We start from the raw sequence: 23758 nt of genomic DNA on the forward strand, positions 1-23758 counted from the left end.
CTGTAATAAATGTTTATCTTTTCTTTTAACATTTTACCTGCAGAGTTTACAGGCTTTTGAAATCATTGCAGTAAAAATATGGAAACATAGGTAGAGTGTAGAAGATTTACATTATGAAATAAAAGCAGCAAGGTTCATATTCTTTATTTTATTGTACACAAAATGTTGGGAACCTTACAAAGTTTTGTGCCATATGTCAGCTTAATAAACTCATCTCAACTTTAACACCATTGTTACTGAATTACCCCAGTATAAACAAATTTGTCACAAACGTAACATGTTTAACGTGTTATAAACAACACCAATAAAATATTTTTAGGAGACTAAAAGCAACATTTAGAACAACCTGGTGCAAAAAAAAAAAAAGAGTAGGAAATCTGCTTCTCTTCCAACAGGGGACGAATAGAGGAAGACACAAGCAAAGGCAAGCATATAAAACACTATTTAAATCATTACAGCAGCAGCTTATAAACAGAACACATGCGGCAATTAAAATAAAAATATGGGTCTCGTTTTTAAGGCATCTGAGTGAAGACATGCACATGAAACCGCATGAGAAATACGATGGGTGGAGTAGAAAAGCATCACGGGGAAAAGTTTAATCTTTGAAGCTACAAAGTGCTGTATCTGTACTTGATTGTCTTCAGGTATGCTCGGCTAGCCAGTGTAAAAATGAAGGCTCAGATTAAGTTGCCTGTAATAGTCACATTCAAAGTAAAACAAAAAAACTAAACATTACATCACTTTGGATACACAAAGAAACACTAAGAGCTTCAAACACTGACAAGAAGTAACTTAACATGCAGAAGCAAACAAAGCCTTTTTGTTTCTTGGTTTGTGATATGAAACTACACATCTACCGTAACATAAACGGTACCACAATGTCAGATACTAGCGCTGTAATAAACAGTAATTATTGTAGAAACACAGTAAAGACGTTTCTTGAGAACACAACCTAATGCACAGTAAGTAGAAATCTGCAGCAGCTGTAAATTCTTCTCGATGTAAAAGAGAAACGAAAGATCGAGAATGATAAAACGTGGCAGCACTGGCGTGATCGTAATCACATCGGAAGGCTCAAAAATGCAGTGTAATGATCACGGCCGCCCGCCTCTGGACTGGACCGCCGAACTGAAAATAAAACCAACTGAGAGGCGCAAATGACTTCACAAAACTGAGGACTTGAATACATTTCTGTGCACATACGAGGCTCGTTATGTGCCAAAATTATGGCCACGTCACGCCGTTTCAATTCAAACATCTTGCTGTTTGATGCTGTTGTTTGATGCTGTTCTGACTTGTCGTGCTCCCTTTTGTTTTGTTATGTCGTCCTTTTGCGTTGCTGTCATCTCGCTGTCGTTTGACAGCCGACAAATGACCCGCTGATGGCAAAACTCCAGTTACACAAGCTGTGTTCTGGATTTGGTTTCAGACACAGCTTCAGTGGTTTGTTGACATTTCGAGAATGTGCTGGCTACATGAAATTTTCAGATAATCTTTCTGCACAGTGTTGGAAAGCTCAGCAACACAGCAGGTTTAAAGCTTAAAGTTGAAAAGACACAAGGGAAACATAACTTTGGGACAAGTCGAACCTCATACAAGAAAATGTGTTTATGCTCAAGAGTAAAAAAGTTTTGTGGTCTTGTCATGCTAGTAGTCACTGTCATTTAGCAGTTGGAGGTGTGTGGGTCGCTCTTGTTCAGGACTCTCATTCAGAGGAGATTTTGCTGTCATAGAAACCGTCCTCGTCCTCAGAGCTTAAAGCAGAGGAGGACAGAGTCGAGCGATGTGCCTGCTGCGACTTCCGCCTGAGAGAAAGACAGCAACAGAAAATCCATTCAGACTGACTAACTGTTCAGCTGGTTACTACACAGTGCCACCTAGTGCAAAGAGCATTTATACACACGAGTCATGTAGAAATCCACATTATTTCATAGTGACGAAGGAGAAGGCCTACTTTAATTCACTCTCCAGCGTTGTCACTTTGGCCTGCAGTGCTTCCTGCAGCTCCCGCTGCTCTTCCAAGTCCCTGAGAACTTTACGGCGGACTCCCTCCAAGCGCTCCACCTCTAACTCGCTCTCGTCGACTTGACGCTTCAAGGCTTTCACGCGCAGCGTCAACTGGGGATGGAGAGGGAGAGGACGGGGGTTAAAGGGGGACAGAGGAGGTGATGCAAGGAAGGAGTAGGGCTGGGGGTTAAAGGCATCAGCATCACTGGATGTGTGGGTTCGTAAGGGAGTGACAACAGCTATGAAGGCTGAGGTAACGTATAGGCGGGATGAGAGACGGGAGGTCAGGGAGCATTTTAGCACCCGAGTGAGGTTGGGTTTGGGTCGGGAGGTGTGCAGATGAGATTAGTGATGATGTAAGGAAGCAATTAAATACTGTTTAAACTGAAGCAGCGGTTAAGCAGAAGGCATACTTCAAACTTTATCTCTGGATAATTCTTACACAGTTATTAAGTTGGTAAAATACTACAAAGTCAGAGTTTGAAAACTTAAAAAGTATATTTCACACAAGAAAACTCAAAAAGTTTAATATTTTTAACTTATTTGTAAGGTTTGGTGAGCGCTTACATATACAGGATGGAATTATTAGGCTACCATCTTTTTAAGGAAGCTTAGTAAAGAGACTATTGGAAAATAACTAGCTAGAAAGTCATAAAATCCCCACTAACAGATCTTAAATGGTCTCTGATTAACATACTGTTCAATTTCCTGTTTATTTATTAAAATCAAAACCTGAAGTGTGGAAAAAAGTCACAGGTGGTTTGGTATCAGCTCCTTCTGCTAAACTAACCACCGTTAAACCCATTTTAGGTGGTTAAATCTCATCTTCTCATGCAACCTTTAGCAAGAAACCCAAAATGTGAATCCGTTTCTTTAAATGGTTATATCCCATTTGAGTATCAGAGCAAAAAGCAAAAAAGAAAGCAAACACTAAAGCCAATGAGCATGCAAATCCTCATATTTACCTGATCTCTCTGCTCAACGTGCTGGCTCCTCTCCTGGTCTAATGTGACGTTTAGCTCCTTCAGCTTTCTCTCCGTCCGCCTCTGAGAAGCCTGGATAGTGGCCTTCTCTCTGCACGTGGAAATTCAGAATGAACCACGTCATTCTTTGACATTTTAAAATTTTTATTCTGTATGCATTGGCAGTTAAAAACATTTATTCTCCCCCTCAAGTGTTTTAGTGATTGCATAGTGAACGTCATTAATAGTGCTCAAAAATGACCTGTTTAGTCATACCTTTCTTCACTGTGTAGTTTCTCCTCTAACTCTTGAATTTTGGTTTCTAGAAGTGTGATTCCAGCCGAGGGTCGAGGCTGTCCCTCCATGTCTGCCACACGAGACTTTAGTTCCTTCATCTGCAAGCAGAGTGACAGTGTGACAACTAGCAAGCCACACGTTTTGTAAGAAGCCATTTTAAAGATCTGTGTACGTGCGCACCTGTCTCTCCAGTGCACTCTTGTCCATTTCCAGGTCATGTCTGGCTGAACGCTCCTGCATGAGCTCTGAACGAAGCTGGTCAACCTGAGAAAAAAAAACCCCATAATCATATGTAGATAAAGTGAGCAGGTTAAGTTATGAAATATATATTACAGTGAAATGTCTCCTGCTTATTTGCATGTGTATTCAAATGTATGTCGCACCTGATCTCGGCTTCTGCTAATGCGATCGTTCAAAAGCTCCACATTACTCTTCTCCTCATCCAGCTCGATCTCCAGGGTTTTAATTTTATCCTGTGAACACACGCACACACACACACACACACACACACACACACACACACACACACACACACACACACACACACACACACACACACACGTAAGTAAATGTGTAGTGACGCATATCCACATTTCTCTCAAAGCCACTTGACACCTCGACATCCCGTGCATGACTCCCAAACCACTTGTAACACTTGATCTCCATTTTTTTGACTCACCCCTTAATCCCCTCCATAACTCCGGGGTTATAACCTTTGACCTTGAAGCCTTACCTCCAGACCTCTGACCTCCCGGGCACGGTCAGTGTGCGTGCTCTTTTCTGCTTCGAACTCGCTCTCCAAGTGTTTGAGGCGGTTGTTGAGCAGGTCTCTCTCCAGCTGAGCGCCGTCTCTCTCCTCACTGCACGTCAGCAGCTCCTTCTTCAGACGAGAAACCTGGATAAAAGATACAAAGTATTATTTATGAAATTTTCTATTTTCATGGATTTTTTCTTTCCCCTTTCTCTCTGTTTTTTTTTTTTTGCCTTCATAACTCCCTCCAGGCTTACCTCAAAGTTTAATGGGCATGGCTGCTCATTTTAGAATCCGCACTTCTTCACTGTGAGAAACTTAAATGTACCTTCTGCGAATGTGATGTTTCCATAAATTTCTATTTAAAGTTTCAACAGCTTCAGTATCTCACCACATTTTTTCCTCCATATTCTTTGATCTATATTATGCCCCATATAAGTAATTGCGACTCTTCAGCAAAAACATATTAGACACTAAAACTGGACTATGCAGTTCTTGGAGAAACCGCAGTGGGATTGTTGCTACTGCTGGACTCACTTGCTGCTATAAAGTTGGAGATAAATAGGCTGGCTAAGAAAACTGAAGACAAATAGCAGTCAATATTTGATGAAAAAATCCACTAAGGCAGGGTTTTAAGGCAGCTTTAAAGTGTGAGTGGTAGCTGAAAGACTTGAAACTGTGATGGTTTTAATTTGAACTCCAGTATAACCTCACATAGAAGCAGATAACTGACTCAAAAATGTGTCTGTGTTACTATTACTGAATGTCCACACTCAGAAACAGACAGACAGACAGTCAGGCAGGGATGCTGAGAGGCAAATAGGTTTAAATAGATTAAAATGTGTATACAAGACTTGTTTGAATAAAACACGTGAAAAATATCAACCAATTGGAGGGAGGGAAGATTCACATCCACCAATGAGACGATGGAATCCAGCTCTTTCGTTGTTACTTGCTTACACATGTGTCACAGTTCAGTGTCATACTGTAAATTTTGGTATTAATCCAATACCAAATAAATACAGGGTTATACAGGTTATTGCCAAAACCGATAGCGACACAGATGCCGATACTTTTAACCAATTAAGGCAGCTCATGTAGGAGAGAGCAGTGTGTTGTGATTTATCAGATGAATCATTGGTTTAAATCACTATGATTTTTACTTTCCACAATAATTAGTTAACGCAACAAAAGAGACCTTTCAGCTTTTAATCATCGTTTGAAACGGAAATCTTTGGAGACTTGAAATGTAAATGTGTCTGTAAAGAACTTCTGTTGTTTAAATGTGCTGTAGGCTTCAAATCAAATAGTAACAGTCAACAGGAAAAGGTTGAGACATTTTTTATAGTGAATGTCTGAGGTGTATTTTTTCATTTCCAAACAATAATTTCCTAGATAATTTGCTACATACTGAACTTAGAGGATAGAAAGTATCTATCTATCTGATAGCAATAGCAGCGATCTGCCCACCTCTACTGTGTCAGCTAAGCAGCAGTGGAAGCTACCACCCTGTACATTTCTAGAGCCATCTTTCCTCACCTCTTCTTGCTGGGCCTTCAGGTTGGTCTGAGCCCTCTGCAGCTCGGCCAGCCTGTCCTTACTGCTGCGCTGCGCCTCCAGCAGGTCCTTCCTCGAGCGTTCCCTGTATTCATCAAACTGTATCTGCAGGTTGGTTACCGAGTGACGAGAATCTCCCATCATCAGCTCCACCTGAGAGTGAGACAGAATTAAGAAAGACTCGAGAAAATGACATCTCCATCTGTCCATCCATAACTCTTTCACACCTCTTTGTTAAGCTTTTCAACCGCTCGATCCAGCTGCCTCTTCTGCTCCTCCAGTTCGCTTTTGCCCCTCCTTAGCGCCTCCCTCTCCATGTCTCGGTCCTCCAACCGTCGGACCAGCTCGTCCCTCTCCTTGCTCAGGCGGGCGGCTCCTCTCTTGGCCTCCTCCAGCTGAGACTTCAGGGAGCGGTTCTCATCCTCCAGGGCTTCCACGGCATCCTCGTCCCCCGGGCTCCGAGGCATGCTGGAGTGAAGCTTTGTCTGGGGAGCATATCAAGCTATGAACACAGCAGATAGACTAAATTGTCTTTTTATTACTCAAATAAACTGTATTACAAGTCAAGACTTGCACTGGGCCAAAAAAAGGAATAAATCCTTGTGTTTAATTTATAATTTGGGCTTGTAATAAGTTATTAAATTTGGTTGGCATACAAAACAAGGAGAATGACAAATAATAAAAAGCTTTCATATTCAAAGCAGAATTAAAATCGAAGTTCTGCACTTGAAGCATTAACGTGACGACTGCACAAAAAGTCCAGTTTGTCTGCATATTTGATAAACTGCTGTGCACTGATTCTGTCTACAGATTTGTGAAAGACTGCTCCACACACAGATTACAGCTCTTTAAACAGCTGGAATACACAGCTGTTCCAGTCAACATACAGCACAATCCACAATGCTCATCTTAAGCAAATTTATCCCAGAGGGATTTCTAAGCCTTATGTGCTTAAAGGGGATTTTTTTTTTAGTGTAATTCTTTTCGCATCACTTGGTTGAATATAGTGTCTGTGTGGGAGGACACTTCTTTTGTTCTTGTGCAGTATATGTGTTTACATAATTTTGCTTGTGTGTACAGCTGTGGAGTGTAGCCGCTTTTTGAGCAGTACCATGCGGGCCAGCCTTTCCCTCAGGCGACTGTTTGTCTCTTGGAGCTCCAGGTTGTTGTTGCCGTGGTCCACCACAGTACTTCCTGCACCAGCTGACGACTGTAGACAGGAGTGCATCAAAGCAGAGAGAAGACAGAAACTGAAGCTTTATTTTCTGTGTCGAACATGCTCATTATGCCTACACTTTTCCTTTTATTTTTTAAAATCTAAAGAGAAACTTCCATATCTGCCTTATTTTTAAACATCAAATGGTGCAGGATTCCTTAATTTTATGCTGTAAGACTCTTGCTTCGTTTCTACAATCCCGATGATGCTTCACCTCCTTTGCCTTCTCGAGTGCCTTTTCCAGCTCAGTCTTGTCTTTCTGAAATTGCTCCTTCAACTTGCTGATCTCGGACTGAAGCGCGGCCTCTTTCTCTCCGCTCGCCTTCTTCAGTGCTTGAAGTGCCTCGATTTTCTCGTCCAGCTGACCTCTTTGTTTGTCCAGATCGGTGCGAGTCCTCTTCAGGTCGTTATGGCAACACCGAAGCTCCTAGGGACGGGCAATCAGAGATGGATAACGTGTGTGAGTGAGTGAGTGAGAGGAATGTGCCAGGGTGCATAATAATGTATTAATAAGAGGCATATGAGTGTGAGCATGTCTGTCTGCAGGAAAATTTAAAGAAAAAGAGCAAAAGCCCACATCCACACTGCTGCTGCGACACATTAAAGGAAAAAAAAAGAGGGAGTAAAACATACTGTAAAACAAAGGAGATGAGCTCCTGCATTTCACCCACACACTGAGCATAATCTTTGCTGAATTACCTCTGCTAAAGAACGGTTATCATCAGACGCAGACGTTTGTTTCTTCTTGGCAAGCAATGAATCCTGAAGATCCTTTAGCTCACCCTCCAAGTCTTCCTTTTCCAAATGAGATTTTTGCAAGCTATGAAAAGAAAGAGAGTCACTTTATAAACAGCAAGGCCATTAAAAAAATAAATAAATGAAATACAAATATGCACACAGCTCGGGTAAAACGCTGCACAAAAACAGCAACCGCAAGCAACAAACAAAGCACAAGGGAGTAAAAGTTACTATGAAATCACCACAACCACAAAACTCTCAGATTCTAAGATTGCACACGAAACTGCAATTTATCATTAGCTTATTTATTTATTTAAAGGAAGAAGAATTTCATCAGCAAACAGAAAAATTATGAGGATAGTGAGGATGAGCAGGGGAAAGTTGTTTAGTAAAGTTGGGTTCACTGATCTAATGATCGAATCAGACATCATCAGATACAGAATCCACTCTGATGGGAGCCTTACAGGTGAATTTCAGGGAGTGGATCTCAAGTTTTCATTGAAACCAGGCTAAATCTACACTACTCAAACCAAACATAGCAAGACTAATTTTCTCTCTCACGTTTGGCTGCTGGGGTTCGCCTCGTTCCTGCCAAATGAAAAGCCAAGTGAAACATGGCAGGCATTAAAAATAACTCTGGAGAAATATAATATTATTAGACTGAGGCATAGAGAGCTCTTTTCACAGGATGTTGTAAAGTTTTCAGTGAGCAGTGCAGATGATTTGAACCAGTTACCCATTTGAAATGTGACAGTGACAGAGTGTTTCTGATGCATGACCAAAGCTGAAACATGTTCCACCAGCATGCATATTCATGCTTTCTAATAGGTTTACAAATATGTCTTTGTTGCTGTTCACTGAGGTGATCGATCATATATGCATTTATGTTAAAGAAGGACTTGTGATACTAACTCCTCTTTGGTCGTTTGCAGCTCCTGCGCGGTGGCCTCCAGCTCCGTCTTCCACTGCTCTCCCTGATCTCTCCAGCTCTCCAGCTCTTGCTCTAGTGTCAACACGGAGGCGTTCACCCTCTCCCTCTCCTCTTCAATCTGCTCCTGAGACTGAGGCGCACGGAAACGCACACAGAGTTTCATTATAGAGATGTGAAAGTGAGCATTTAAAATGCTTTTGGTCCTCACATTCATTTCCTCCTCATTATCGTGACACGTTAAAGCACAGTGATTCAAAAGGAGCTAACGCACTCAAATCTATCTCATTTTCTTTTAATTTTTTTTTTCTGACAAATGTTCAGCCCGCAGGATTAGAAGAAAAACCAAAAAGAAAACAACAGATCTTTCAGCTCGCACCTTCATCAACAAGCATCCCACGTCTGAAGAATACTACATAAGAAATATCACCGTAATATATCAGGTAAACATGACAGGGTGCTGTACGGTCGGTACTGTGCAGTCAGTGTAAACAGCGATTCAACCGCTTTAATCCTCCGCTCGCCAAATCAATCACCTCATCAAAAGCAACTGCCAGCTTTGTCTGCTTACTTCCTGCTCTCCGGCTGTCTGTTACACTTTTTTATTCTGACACTGCTGCTACTTTCCCCTAAATCTGCATAATGATCTATTTCTGTATATACATATATTCTTCAGATTTCCTCTTCACCACACCCCGCAGCACCCCAGAAACAGTCGGCTGGTGGAAACAGAAACTTTACCAAAAATTCAGCTAGAAAAGTTTCACTCTGCAATCACAAGCAGTAAAATTCTCTTTCTCTAACTCTGCACACCAAGCTCAGTCTGACCTACCCTGACTCCTGGTTTGAACACTGACTGCATTAAACCGATGGCAAGATAAAGCCTGGGTGAATGAGGGGCAGATAAAACATCAAAGCACAAGTTAACATCACCTTAATAATTCATGCAGGACACAAACTACCTGACAGGCATAACCTGATTGTTCTCCCAAGACAATTGTACCAAGAAACTGCGTATGACTGTGATGTCACAAGAAAAAAAAAAATCCACTCAGTGATCGGAAACAGAGAAACTTTCACTGTGATTGCTGCATTGCAGGTTTTCCTGTAACCAGAGAGTTTATTTCCTTCTTTGTCAACAAGCCCCAAATGCTAACCCTCGTCGTATGGATCCGAAACGAGCGGGAGAATTATGTAAAACAGTAAATCTCTTAGTTGTTATTAGCAAACTGCCTATTTTTAGTCATACATTAACTAAAGAAAAGTGATTTTATTAATCGTCCTCTAAAAACTCTCAATGACAGCCTGCCAAGCTTGAACCTTCAGATAATCAAAGACAACAAATGTTAGATCCACTGTAGGCAGCTCCAGTAGTGGGGCACGTCCCCCCCCCATAAAGGCACTTGCTCCATTTTCATAACAGATATTGCCTGGACCTGGCACAGAGGGCTCAAGGGAGGAAGAGGCAAATTATCTTGTAATCTGTAGTCTCTTGGTGTGACACTGAAGCAGCATCACAAGGAAGATCAAAGTAGAAATGAAATAGAAATAAAAAAGGACACTGTTTCACATTTTTCACTATGAAAGTACAGACGGAAATGTGCTGATTTTGCTCATTGATAAAGCGAGTGCACATGTTTTTTTTGTTTCCATCACAGTCAGAGCCTGAAGCATCTATCTTTGTGAAGAAGGTTGACTTTGTGATAAAAGAGGAATGCTTAAACAGTTAATAGTTAACCTATTGTTATTAAACTGGCACTTACTAGGGTGTCATTAACTCTTTGTTTCTAGTGATGTTTCTAGTTTTTGACTGACCAAAATAAAATCTCTCTTCCAGAGCTCGTCAGGTCAGACTACACTCAAGAAATTCAGCCAAAAATCATACAGCTGGTGATGGAAAAGTCTTAATTTAGACGTATTTCTAAGGACGCTGATAATCATGCAGAGATCACAGACCTCACATCAAACAGCTCCAGTATTTCCTGACAAATTTATGATTTATTTTTTAAAGACAACCCCCTGATGACTCTCAGCTGCAGAGTTTTAATTGCTTTCATCTCTAGTTTCAGTGTTAATTGTTTTCGCAACTAAAACAAGTCTGACATCTGTAGAGTAATCTTCTAAAGGAATTTCATTTTAAGATTTGTAATGTGTATTTTTTTGTGAGGAGTGCACTTCAGGAGATCAGTTTGGAAAAATCAGAGCTCCAGCTTCTATATATTGTGACGTCGTATCTGCGTATAAACAACAGAGGCATCCACCTGTGTGAACTGCTCCATGGTTTTTCTCAGGTCCTCCATATCCTGGCCGTACTGCTCCCTCAGACTCTCCATCTCTTTGTCGTGGCACTCCACCTCCTCCTTTAGTGCCCCCTTCAGGGCCGTCAACTCCCGCTCTCGCTGGCGTAGCGTATCTTCTAGACGCTGGCGCAGCATGGTGGCCTCAGCCAGCTGGGCCTGCAGAGCGGCCACATCCTGCAGAGAGGAAAAAAAAAAAGGCACATTCAGGTGGGTGCAATGGTGAGTTTGTTTGTGCATGCGTAACTGTGCAGCGTCCTGACCGTCTGCATCGAGTCTGAATGAGATGAGTTTTCGGAAACCCTCCTCAGTTCTTCCTGAAGCTCAGCTAGTTGATCTTCCAGCATGTGCAGACGTGATTCTGCGATTTCTCTGGCGATACGCTCCTCGGCCAGTCTGAAACACACGCACAGTGAGAATATGCTCCAAAACAGCACAGAAGCAAAAAGTTGGAGCTTTGTTTTAAAACCACACACACTTACTCTTCCTGGGCTTGCTGCAGTTCTTTTTTGAGGCGTTTGATTTGCTCCTGAAGTTCCTCAAGATTCCCTGTTTTGAGGCTTCCATCAGATCCTTCCTTCTGCAGAAAATGAAACACACACAAAGAGAAGAAGAGACTAAAGGTAAGACGAGGAGAAAACAGCAAAGGGACAAACACAAAGAGGAAGGCTGGAGCTAGTGCCACTTTCGGCCTCGCAATGCATTATGCACTCTGTATTATCTTAACCTTTGAAAGAAAACCCCTGGCTTGGATTCTTTGCCCTAGTTTCTGACAGTCAGAAAATCTTTGGGAGAACAAGCCCTGCCAGTGCGCTCAGATATCGTCAACACAGACGCTCTCCCCACAGAAGCAGCTCGTTCTGACAGGCTGCAGGGGGAAAAAGAGCCGGAGAAGCAGCAAAAAGCTCGCTTTTCGCCCACACCGCTCTGCCGTTCGGAAAGGCCTCCTCCTCAGTGAAAAAGGGGGAATAAGCGCAGCCTGCCTGCCCATGAAACTCCTCTTATCCTCCTACACACTCATTACAAGGACGCACACACGGAGAAGAAAGAGACAACGCGAGGATCACGGACGGTTCTGCTCCTCGGGGGACTCTTTCACATTTCTGTTACTTATCATTGATTATGAAGATATATTTTGTTTTCACTTTCTTCTCGTCCCCCGCAGGACAGACTGTAGATAATCCCGTTCTGGGACATTGCTCTCTATCCTCACAAAAAGATAATTAAAAGAGGATAAAATAATAAGGGAATAAGTGTAAGCTCTTCTGAGCACTCAGTATGAATTGCATCAGCTGTATAATGATGTGTATTAACAATTTAAAAAAAAAAGAGCCTTTCTTGCTGGGTCCACAGTTCAAAAGTTTAGCAGTGTTGGAGGTATGTATAATGTAAACCCTACATTTAGTTCAGAACACTAAATAGAATAAAACTTATCTACCAATTTCTTGTTTTTGTTCCTAAAGATGTGGTAGATAAATCAAGTAGTTTACAAGATCCGAAAAAGCAACAAATCCACGATCTAAAGAAACAGCTGAGAAACAAAGTCAGTGACATCTATCAGTTTGGAAAGGCTCACAAAGCCATTTTTAAAGCTTTGTGACTCCAGTGAACCACGGTGAGAGCCGTTACCTACAAATGGAGGAAAGAGAGAAAAAGCACAGCGCTGAACCTTCACAGGAGCAGCTGGCCTATTACAATTATTACAAAAGTGTATTGATGACTTATACAGGAGGCCACACAAGAACCCACAACAACATCTAAAGAACTGCTGGATGTTCATGCTCGAAAACCTCCAGTGTGGCCGAATTAAAACAAGAGTAGTGGGCCAAAATTATTACAGTTACAATTACATCACACAGGGCCAGGTAGGCTTGGATAACTCTTCTCCTTAAGTAAGTGAAATCAACATTTATATAAACATATTTTGTTTTTACTTGGTTTATCTTTGTATAATATTATGTGTCTAATGATCTGAAACATGTAAGTGTGACAAATTTGCAAAAAATACTTTATTTTTTTAAAGAAATTATTGAAAGCCAGATGTTGTCCTAATGCTCATGTCCCTGAAAACATTCCAATGCAACTGCACATCAGTATTCACAGCTGGCGTTCATATTTGGTTAAATAATAGTAAAAGAAAGAAAGACTTTCTTCTCACACTTGATACATTTCTTGCCTAAATGACCAGATCATTCTTCTGGACTCTAAAACACAGGAAGTATCAACGTAGAAGAAAAAGATTTTTCTCTTTTCAGATTTTAAACCTTTAAGAATTACAGCTGGTACTTACACAGCTTTTTCTTGTGTAATGACCTGTACTTATTTTAATGTTGTGGGTTGAAACGATTCATTCGTAATTTCAACATCAGCAAAGGAAAGAAAGTGTTTAAGAGCAAGTTTGGGAGGTTCGGGCTATTCGAGCTGTCGACATTTGGAGGAAAAATGAATTTGTGATTCAAAAAAAGGGCAGATGACGAAATGGATAAACACATCCTGCATTGAGTACAGTGCACTCACTGTATGTTTTTATTTTTGCTGCCTTAATTCTTCATGGCGCTGATTCAACAAGGTGCCGGAAACATTCCTCAGAGACTTTGGTCCATATTGACGTGATAACATCACACAGTTGCTGCAGATTTTCTTGCTTCACTTCCATTATATGAGTCTCCCGTTCCATCACAAATGTGCTGTATTCGATTGAGATCTGGTGACTGTGGAGGCCATTTGAGTACAGTGCACTCACTGTGATATTCAAGAAAACAGTTTGAGATGTGACGTGCTGGAAGCAACCATCAAAAGATGGCACAGTGTGGTCATGAAGGCATGGACATGGTCAACAACAATACTCATTACACTGTGGTGTTTAAATTATGCTCAGCAGGCACTAAGGGCCTCAAAGTCTGCCAACAAAATTTTCCACACCATTACACACTCAGCACGAGCTGGCTTATGCCAAACTCTGACCTTACCAGCAGAAATCAGATCAGGCAACATTCTTTTCTTTATTGTTGTCCAGTTTTGGTGAATTGTTGCCTCAGTTTTCTGCTCCTGTCTAACAGGAGTGGCACCTGGTGTGGTATTCTGCTGCAGTAGCACATCTTCATGTTTGGTGTATTCAGAGATGATCTTCTGTGCATACCTTAGTTGCAACAAATGGTTATTTGAGTTACTGTTGCACTGATATGTGCTTGAAACAGGCTGTCCATTCTCCTATGACCTGTGGCATCAACAATATATTTTCACACAGAGAACTGCAGCTCACTGGATATTTTCTTTCTTTCTCTGTAAACCTGAGACATGTGTGGGGAAATCCCAGCAGATCAGCAGTTTCTGAAATACGCCAAACAGCAACCTCGCCAAGCTCAAAGTCACTTAAACCACCTTTCTTACTCATTCTTATCCTCAGCTTGAATTTCAGCAGGTCGTCTTGAACATGTCTGCATGCCTAAATGCACAGAGTTGCTGACATGTGACTGGCTGAACAGGTGTTAATAATGAAGTGGCTGCTGAGTGTATCTTCCTGTTACGTCCGTGATGGCAAAGCATCAGGGCACATGAATGTTTACACTACAAAAGACATGTGGACAAAGCTAGCGGCTTGAGTGATCAGACCAAAAAGCTAATCCTGACTGCGGGTTACCATTGCAATCTGTAGCAGGGGCTTTGTTAACTTAGTTACCTCGAAGACAAGTAGTTTCACCTTTTTCATTGAACGTGGTCTGTCAGTATGCAGTAAAATTCTCTAGAAATGTAAATAAAATCTAATCTTCACTCATCGGTTTAGCAGGTCACAACATGTGAATGTGACCTTTGTGAGTCAACAAACAGACAACAGTTTTCACACTGTACGCAAACAAGCAAGCATACATTAGCAATGTTAGACTCGAGTAAGCCAACACAGATGAAAGGGTGTCAGTGTATAATCTCAACAAGTTTCCCTTTAACAAGCATTAACTGGTAACACCACAGTAAAACACTCAAAACACAGCGCAAGCGCTTTGAGAAAGCCACAGACACGAGGGTGCTGACAGTGAAGTGTCACAAAGTCAATACAGCTCAAAATACAAACTTCTAATTATTAAGGCTAATTATTAGTCAGTTTTAACCTGGACACTGGTTGCATCAAAAATATCTCCCTCTGGAAACACAATCATGTATCCCTGCTCTGATCTTATGTTGAGGTTTGATACAGACAAAAGCAGCACTTTGCTTTAAAGGCAGAGCTGGAGAATAAATAGCCTTGGAAAAAAAAGGAAAAAAAAAAAAAAGGAGACTCTTTCATCCTACGGCTTGATGCCGTTTGTGGATTTTTCAGTAGCTGCTGAAGAGCCCGAGATGACTTCTGCTAAGAAGAATAAGCCACTAAAGCCACAGCAATATACTAAAGTGGACAGTGTGGTTAACGTCACAATAAAAGGATATTTTTTTACAACGAGACCCCTCAGAGGAGGCTCTGTCCCATCCAACAAGCCAACCCCGAGCTGGTGCAGGGTTCCACTCCAACTCAATTATTGATGCCTCTCAATGACTGCGCTCTCACCACACTGAGCTTTCCTCTGCAGGTGCATCGTTGCCAAGAGACAAGATGGGCAAAATAATTCACAGGCAGCCATGGTCACAAGCACAATAAGAAGTACATAACAAGGGATCATACATAATCAAGGGCATGTAATATGAGAAGGTAAGGCCACAAAGGAATCATTTTTGTATGCAGATTTATTCAAAAAGATGCTAATTTAAAGGAGGAAGCGTGTGTGTTCTCATAAGTGTGGAACAATCTGTTTCAATAAGGCGTAACAAGAAGCGCAAAGCAGCAAACATGGCACCAAGACGGGGAGAGGAATAGTCAGCCTGCTCCTTTTCAAGTTTTTTGGCCTGCCAAAAGAGGATCGAGGAGACAAGATGAATGAAACAGAAACTTCAGGCTGCCAACCATCTGCTAGCTTCAATGCAAGATGAAGGGAGAAACAGCTCCCGTCCCAGAGATGACAATTTGTCTAACCAACATGCTGCATCTACACTAAAAGCTAAATAAATTCCCTTTAATTATATATGTGAATAATGTCTTTTTATACTTTCAGGATTAAGATAATTGACTTTTTCTGAGATGTAGGTTAGACATCCCCAAAACAAAACCACAAAATACTGCTGGCACCTCGATGTAAACATAAAAACATTATCCAAGCATTCAAGGGTTGTTGACGTGGTTGGATTTCTTGAGTTTCACTTCATCGTGTTCGTGAAATATGAATATGAGAACACTATGGATGGTAGAAAGATGTGTCGTATTTTACTGAGTGTAAACAATGCGTTCATGGGTGTCTCCAGCATGTAACTGCTTTTCTGACTCATGTCATCATGATTACTGTTAAAAATTACTAGAATAAAAGGAAAGGCCTACTTCTTCTTCTTCTGACTGCTCCCTTTAGGAGTCACTCCTTTAGGAGTGGATCATCTTATGCTAACCCTACCATCCTATTCTGTCACACCAACCCTCTGCATGTTCATCTTCACTACATCCATGAATCTTCTCTTTGATGTCCCCTTTTCCTCCTGCCTGGCAGCTCCATCTTCAGCATCTTTTCCCCAAAATATTCAGCATCACATGTCCAAACCATCTGTCTCGCTGATACACTCATTTCTAATCTCATATATATGGATCACTCAAAGTAAAATTCTTAGCATCTTTATCTGCTGCTCTTGAAGCTATCCTTCCATCACAAATTACCCCTGACACTCATCTCCACACTCCACCCTGCCTGCACTCTCCTCATCACCTCTCTTCTGCGCTGTACGTTTGCATGGTTGATCAAGGTGTTGAAACTCATCCACCTTCACTGCCTCTGCTTTTTGCATCTTCTCCTTTCCATCTATCTCCATCTGATTCACACCCATCTATCCTGACTTGACTTTCATTCCTCTTCTCTCCAGCGCATACCTCCACCTCCTTTATACTTTCTCTACACATCAGTGTTGACTGTGAAGATCACAGTCCAGAGAGACTCCCGCCTGACCTCCCCCTCACCACTGCAAACCTAACTGATGGACTTTGCAAAATCTCTTTTTCTTTTTACAATTTTAAAATCCCACAAAGGCCATGAAGCTAAATCACTTTAGCTAGCATGAACACAAGAGAGCGGTCAAAACAAATCGCCTATGACAATGAGCCTCATTTAGTAACGCCACCCACAGCTGATCATGGAATATCCAGGAGGGAAGAGATTTCACAAACTGAGTTGTTGCAATGGTGCAGTGGTGATATCCTATAACAGCAGCACACCATTATTCACTGAGTGTTTAGAATGACCCGTTCTTTCACAAATGTTTGTAAAGGCAAACTGCATGGATAGATGCATGATTTTATACACCTGTGGCCATGTCCATAGTCCATATAGTTTATACTCTCTGTGGTTAGATAACCCAGGCTGTGTCATACCTTTAAGCTGCCGGTTGTTTCAGCAATGGGGCTGACTTTTGGTTTAAGGAATCCTTCACTGTCACCGATGCTACAAAGGAAACATCAGACACAGAGAATGAAAAAAGTTTACCTGTGGCCTTTCGCTAATTTAGAGAGCTACACCTTATTTTTTAATACAATATGACACAGTTAAATGAACGATCTGTTAAAACAAGCCACATAAACAATAGAAGTAGAGCATTTTTTAAATGTATCATGTAGTTTTAATTACCTGTTTTTCAGGATGTTGAAGCTAGTTTGCTTGATTGGAGTATCTCCCCCACCCATGATCTCTGCACTTTGACTTCTAGGAAGTGTCTCCTTCAAAGAGAGAATCAGTTAAGATGAGAAAATAAACCCAAAACAAACAGCTCAATTCTTGCTAAGAGCTCAGGCTCTGCATCATTATTACTTACAGGCTTTTTTGCTATAGTTGGAGGTGTGCTCTTGGCATTAAACTTCTCTGGTATCTTGAAATTTGACTTGGGAGCCTCGAAGGCTGTCACCTTGGCAACAGATCGAGGGCTCTTTCCGAGGCTGCTACTTGCTGGAGTAGCCTGGATCTTGATCTCAATGCTGGAGGAGGTAAACTGGGGTGAAGCGTAGGGATTCGGTGTTGGAGAGGGGAGGGAAACTTCTGGCTCAACAACTTTTCGAGCGTCAAGACTCGTGGACCTTTTCCGCTCTTCAAATCCGAGCCGCTGCCTCACTCCAGAGCGCCCTCTGGTCTGTTGGGCGCTACCCGGTGTTCCACTGTTGAACTTACTGATGAGCTTGTTGATGGGAGCCAGGGAGTTGGTGTCGATTACAGGGACAGGCTCCTCGTCAGTTGATGCTGGAGGTTTGGGGAATGACTGTGACAAAGAATTTGGATTTGGTTTCTTATCACTGTACCTCCCCAAAGAGCCGGTGAAACCAGAGCCAGTTTGGTTTACCCCTCTGGGTCCCACGGGGTTAAATTTGACAGGTTTAAGTCCTGCTTCGTTATATGTTCCTTTACTTGTCCAGTCTGTGTTTTTCTCTGTTTCACTAGGTGTCGCTTTGAGTTGGTGTTCAGCTTTCGGCTTCTCTACCTGTTTTTCTCTGCCCATCCCATTCTCCTCCTCGCCCTGTGTCCCTGCTTGACCATCCCCTGGAGGTCTTTTAAGAGGGCTCCCAAAAATTTCCCCATCCTCATCCTCTGCTGGGGAAACAGGGGACTGTGATGAGTTATCAGCAGGTGTGTAGGGATTTAAAAATTCTTTCGGAACTTTATTAATTTTTGGAAGGCTGTTGTACGGTGACGGTGTCCCCGAGCTGGAGGTGGGGGTTTTTAACTGAACTCCGTATGAGTCGCCTTTCTCTCCATCCTTCAGGACCACGTAAGGCTGCCCAGAGATACCCTGAACCCTCACTGCCACACCATATTTGTTGGAAGGAGTCGCCGCACTGTTGTTTCCCCTGGATTTATCAGGATAAACGCCGCCTGTGTCATGGAGGTCTTTGATGAAGCGTATCTGAACGCCATGATCCACCGGCGTCTTCCTGTCAGCAGACAGGCTACTCATGCTCACTTCCTGGTTTTTGGTGCAAGCAGCCTGAGCAAACAAGGGGTAAAAAAAGCAGGAATGCAAATCAGGTGATTCAGTGGAACAAGTAACAAGGACATTTATTTTTGCATGAACACGGAAGACTAACTGCTGACGCCATTTTTAAAATATTTCTCACACACCAGAAGATTAAATTCTCATTGTCTGTTTTCTTGTTGATGTGTACACTGCCTGCTTCTTCCCAGGTGGAGTCATTATGACGGGGCAAAAATATCACATTGTGCGTATATCTTGATGAAACTATCATCTTCTCTTGCTGCTCTACAAGTTGAATTCCTTCTCAGCAAGAACTGTATTGTATTCGTGCCATGCCAAATATGCCACAGGGGCACTCAGCACCTCTTTGTACAGGTCGAGGCCTACTTTTTTCCAGAGGGTGTGTCTATTGTGAGAAGGAAAAAAACTGCAGGAGGCATTCTGTATGAGACACCTGGAGGTTTATAGCCTCTTATTTATACAGTCACACTCTGTACAAATGTTAACAAAACAAACAAGATACAAAAAGAGGGTCATTCAGTTGATTCCAATTCAGATTATGAGTGCAATGCAGCATCTTAATGACTTATTTTAATTTAAAACTTAGAAAAAAAGGTGGAACAAGGACCTACTCAACCCCACTCTGTCAGTTAGCACTACAATTTATTTAAAACACAAGTTTTAATATCAAGTTAAAGATCTAATCCACCAGTTTTAACCATTAAGTCTCTATGAACGTCTGTCTGCGAGTTATTGTAATGGTTCTGCACATCTGAAGAAACTTTCTAGAAGGAGAAATGAATCCTGGTTCGGAAGTTAAAAATTCTGCCACCCTCTTCGTATTTGAGAGGAATATCAGGGAGGGTCAAACAAAAGGATGATATTTGATTCAATATGAGAAAGTGCATGCTTTAACAGAAGCTGTTTTTGAGAGTCTTTCAGCTTTATATGAGTCTATTCATCCTTCTTCCACTTCTCTAATTCAGAGTTGTGGTTGGGCTGGAGCCTATGGCAGCTGTCACAGCACGAAAGGGGGTACACCACCACCTGCTGCAGGGCTACAACGTTTAATTTATAGAAGTGCAACACTAAATGACTGCAGAAACTTATTTTCAATGTCAAACCAAAGATAATGTGTATATTACAAACTTGACAAAGAGATCCATCGCAGCGCTTAGGATGGTTGGAATTGCAGCTCGACTTTGGGTTTAAAGACTAAATTTAAGTGACTCAGTCAGCCATAATATTAAGGGCACAGCCTAACCAAGTCCACCTTTTACAGTCTGATGAGCTCAAATGACCTCGGCGATGAACGCCATGAGAAGGTGAATACTCCTCCCTTTGTCCAGGCTCCGCGGAGCATAAAACACAAGGGGCTATGCGAGGAATGGGCTCCCCCTCTCCTGCCACCAAACTTCAGAGCAGAGCCACTCAGGCATAGACTGTTTACTTTAATATGCAAGGTTGTGCATACACACATCCACCTGCTGTGCATTCCCCATCTGGTTGTAGTCGAGTGAATAAGCATCGCTCCTCTCACTCTCATTGCAAGCGAAAAAGATGAAATTGCATGTGATCATATTAAAACCCTTCTCTACCTTCTCCTGCATGTATTTAGGTGCTCCTAACGTTAATTTTATCTCACCATCATCTCATTTGTCCTCTCGTTTTGATTAAAATGTAACCGTCCTTGACTGCTGGCTACAGTGTAACACGCAGGACCTCGACCGCCAGTGAGGTTAGATTAGCAGATCAAAGGGACTCTGGCTTCCTTTAAAACCATTCTCAGGATTCCGGACGTTCCCTTTCAGCATTGCGCGTGGTTTGCATTTGTATAATAAGAACAGATTAAAAGAAATTGAGGACAGCATCAACAATAAAGCCTACACATGCGGAAAAACTGTTAGACAAAGTGGGGAATATGGGGCGAGATAAATCAAACATCAAGCAACCAGTTTTTCCGACCATGTTGTGTGTCAAAACAATGGCCGATGCCTGAGCAAAATCTGTGCTTAGTTTTTTTTTTTGTTTTTAAAGGGAAGATGCCTATTGTATTATTGCCCAGGCGCTCAGCCCTCACACTGAAATCTCTCAGGTGTATTTATGTTCTCTTGGCTATTTCGGCTTCACACAAAGGCTCAGTTGTTGTACAGCTGTTGTTAACCAGCCAGTAGCTGAGAACTGTTTGGCGACAACTGGTTCACCTCCTCTCATACTCTCTCTGTTTCTCTCATGCACAAGGATTGGCTGTGTCAACAGACACAGGAATGCCACCAAACTGGCCAATCAGCCATCTCTGGTCCCTTTCTCCTCACTCGGCCGACTCTTCTAATTTTCCTCCGGTGCTGTTCCTGCACCCCAATCAGCTTCATTTTTATTCCACAGTTTCTTTTGTTCACAAGTATGTTAAGGAGACGAGTTTTGATACAACAGTTTGGTGACGTGGCTGAAATCTGAAATCTCTGCACATTAAAATTCCAACTTCTTTCTTTATTCTTGCAATTCATCAGACAAAAGACGGCTTGTATCGGATTCAGCCACCATCTGCAGTCCAAACACATATCCAAGTACACCAAATAATATTATAGAGCAGGGGTGTCAAACATAAGGCTCGGAATCCAGGATTGGCCCAGCAGAGACTCCAATCCAGCCCAGTGGAGGGCTTTGGAGAATGTGAAGAAAGGGATAGATTTTGAACTTTTAACTGTAGTTTCATTAATTTTACAGCTTTTTCTATGATAAAGGCCTCCCTTTTTGCCATTATTGCAACACCAAATAGTTGCACAATAGACAAACAATTAAATGACACTTCCTGTTTTCCAATATCTACTATAGAAACTTTCCAGACTGCCCAGACTGGAGAGTTTCTCCAGTCTGGGCTATGATGTAAGCTGACATCCCTGAGATATTCAAATCCTAAAAACACTCCAGCCCCACCACACCAACAAAAAAAAAAGAAAAAAAAAGAAGATTTTATTCTGATAGTTTTGCAATATCTTCTCAGTATTTCTCGATTCACACATGGATGGCTTTGTGTGGGTCATAACTTGTAATAAATAATTTACATTATACAACTAGCCTATGTAAAAATCGCACAAATTAAAACGATTACACTAAGAGAAAAATAATAATTTGATGCCAAAAAACATCAAACTATCTACAGGAGAAGAACTAGTTTTGGGGCTGGGTGTTGGGAGACGAAAGGGGCAGTTCTGTGGTCTAAAATAGCAACAACATGGTAATAATATTCCCTCATTAAAGGCGCATGTTTATGCAAACACCTCAAAATGAGCTTGGAGCATAAATTTGAGGTCAGGACTATTTCTGGGGCAATTTATTTTAAGACAAAAATCAAGTAAACACTCGATTTTAGAACAGCTTGTAAACTTTAGTGAGCTGTCATGAGGCTTATCCCACTTTTCCGCCACGTCCGTCTACTCCAAGCGCTACAAAGGCTGCTTTGTATTTCCACGGCACACTTAATTCACAAACCTTGACTCATACGACAAATAATCGTTTTGAAGTTTAACCATTAAATAGAACCCAAGCACCTGTGTACTCGTGGATTAATTGCGTCACACCCACCTTTCCGGTCAGTCAGTATCGGTGCGCGTCGAAACCACAGTCTTGTGTTTTTTCCCCTCCCTCTCTCTCCCTTTTCCACGAGCCACTGGGACCACGAGCGGAGCAACAAGATAAACAACCGACGCACCTGCCTCCCAGCGAGACGTCGTCGCAGCCTATTTGTAGCTTTTACCTGCCATAATAATCTCTCATATCCTCTTTACGCAGCGCCGAAGGATCCGATTATAGCCCGCGCATCAGCGCTGTGAGCGCACACAGAGCATAAAACCCCCCTAAAAGAAACCCAACAAACAAAAACGCTTGACAGCATACAATAAAAGGCTTTGTTTTGGGGTTTTTTTTGTTTTGTTTAGCTCATTATCAAGAACAGGAAAAGCCGAACACGAGAGGGCGGCTGCCAAATCCAATCACAAAGCCACAGGTGTCCATCTGCGCAAACCCAAATGTTGTAAAATGCCTCATCAGCAAAACAGATCTCGTTCACATTTGGTTTAATTTTTAAAAGGAAAATAAGAATAAACAACGACAAACACATAGATGGTTATTTTACTGCACCTGTAAAAATGATCCTTATGCTGAATGATCCTCCTCACTTACGGATCTTGCATTTGACAGTCCTTCAAGAAGCAGCAGCAGCAGCGCTGAACAATGCTGGTGGGATGAGAAGGTGCTACTCAGTGAACCGATAACATAGGGGTAACTATCCCCTGCTACCAGTACAACCTGTTGCCAGAACATCCGATAGTGAGCGTCCCGTCTCAGTGCCGCCTTCATTAGTTGGGAGGAAGACCGAGGGGGAGGAGCCTGCTGCCTGGGCTCAGTCACATCAGGGGTTAATACACTACATCGAGTGTGACCCATTTCATCCATGCATAGGTCTTACGGTAAATAATCTCTTAATCATGCTGAAAATGGCGTTTGAGTTGGTGGTATTTCTATATGTTAATATAGCATCTCCAATACAGCTCACTATCAAAGTTTTTACACGATGCAACTCCATCCTTTGATGTCTGTTTTCTTAAAGATCCTTAAACTCTACTTGCAAAATGTATCCAGGGATTATCTGGAGAGAATGACACGGTCTGAATGCAGGATGTTAAACAGGTTCAAAATAAATGTGTATCTGCCAACATGGAACAGTAAAATGCTGAATAGTTGTGATAATTAACATTGTTCATTTTAGACGACCATGTAAAAGCTACACAAATGGTCAAAGTGGGAAAATATAAAACTGAGATATGATTAAGAAATGTAGCTTCTATATATTTTATTGTTCCTGGTTAGAAAAACTGGTTTTAGAACAAGGGTAACTGTATGAAGCAAATGCTTTAGTTAATAATTTTGGTTCTATTTTATTTTTAAAAGCTCCTTCATAATGTGCATTAATATTATAAT

General features: G+C 41.8%; 1 protein-coding gene across 4 annotated transcripts; it reads right to left on the reverse strand.

The window, feature by feature from the left end:
• Window positions 1-359: 359 nt before the first annotated feature.
• On the reverse strand, window positions 360-23145 carry cgnb (cingulin b). Of its 4 annotated transcripts, none has more exons than XM_005740642.1 (21): window positions 22919-23145; window positions 17630-18790; window positions 17446-17534; window positions 17193-17262; window positions 11239-11336; window positions 11020-11152; window positions 10721-10933; window positions 8444-8592; window positions 8093-8119; window positions 7493-7613; window positions 7008-7220; window positions 6689-6787; window positions 5805-6062; window positions 5560-5730; window positions 4003-4164; window positions 3653-3742; window positions 3450-3533; window positions 3249-3367; window positions 2976-3084; window positions 1958-2121; window positions 360-1808 (listed from the first exon to the last, which is right to left on the reverse strand). In XM_005740642.1, the coding sequence occupies exons 2-21, from the start codon at window positions 18758-18760 to the stop codon at window positions 1709-1711; spliced, it is 3600 nt and encodes a 1199-aa protein (XP_005740699.1). In that variant the 5' UTR covers window positions 18761-18790; window positions 22919-23145; the 3' UTR covers window positions 360-1708. The 4 variants fall into 4 exon arrangements, with proteins under 4 accessions (XP_005740699.1, XP_005740700.1, XP_005740701.1 ...); XM_005740643.1 differs by lacking the exon at window positions 22919-23145 and adding an exon at window positions 22364-22424; XM_005740644.1 differs by lacking the exon at window positions 8093-8119.
• Between the last annotated feature and the right edge of the window lie 613 nt (window positions 23146-23758).

Source organism: Pundamilia nyererei, unplaced genomic scaffold (assembly GCF_000239375.1).
Source record: "Pundamilia nyererei isolate P.nyererei 1_Seehausen unplaced genomic scaffold, PunNye1.0 scaffold00102, whole genome shotgun sequence".
In the NCBI taxonomy this organism is placed as follows: domain Eukaryota; kingdom Metazoa; phylum Chordata; class Actinopteri; order Cichliformes; family Cichlidae; genus Pundamilia; species Pundamilia nyererei.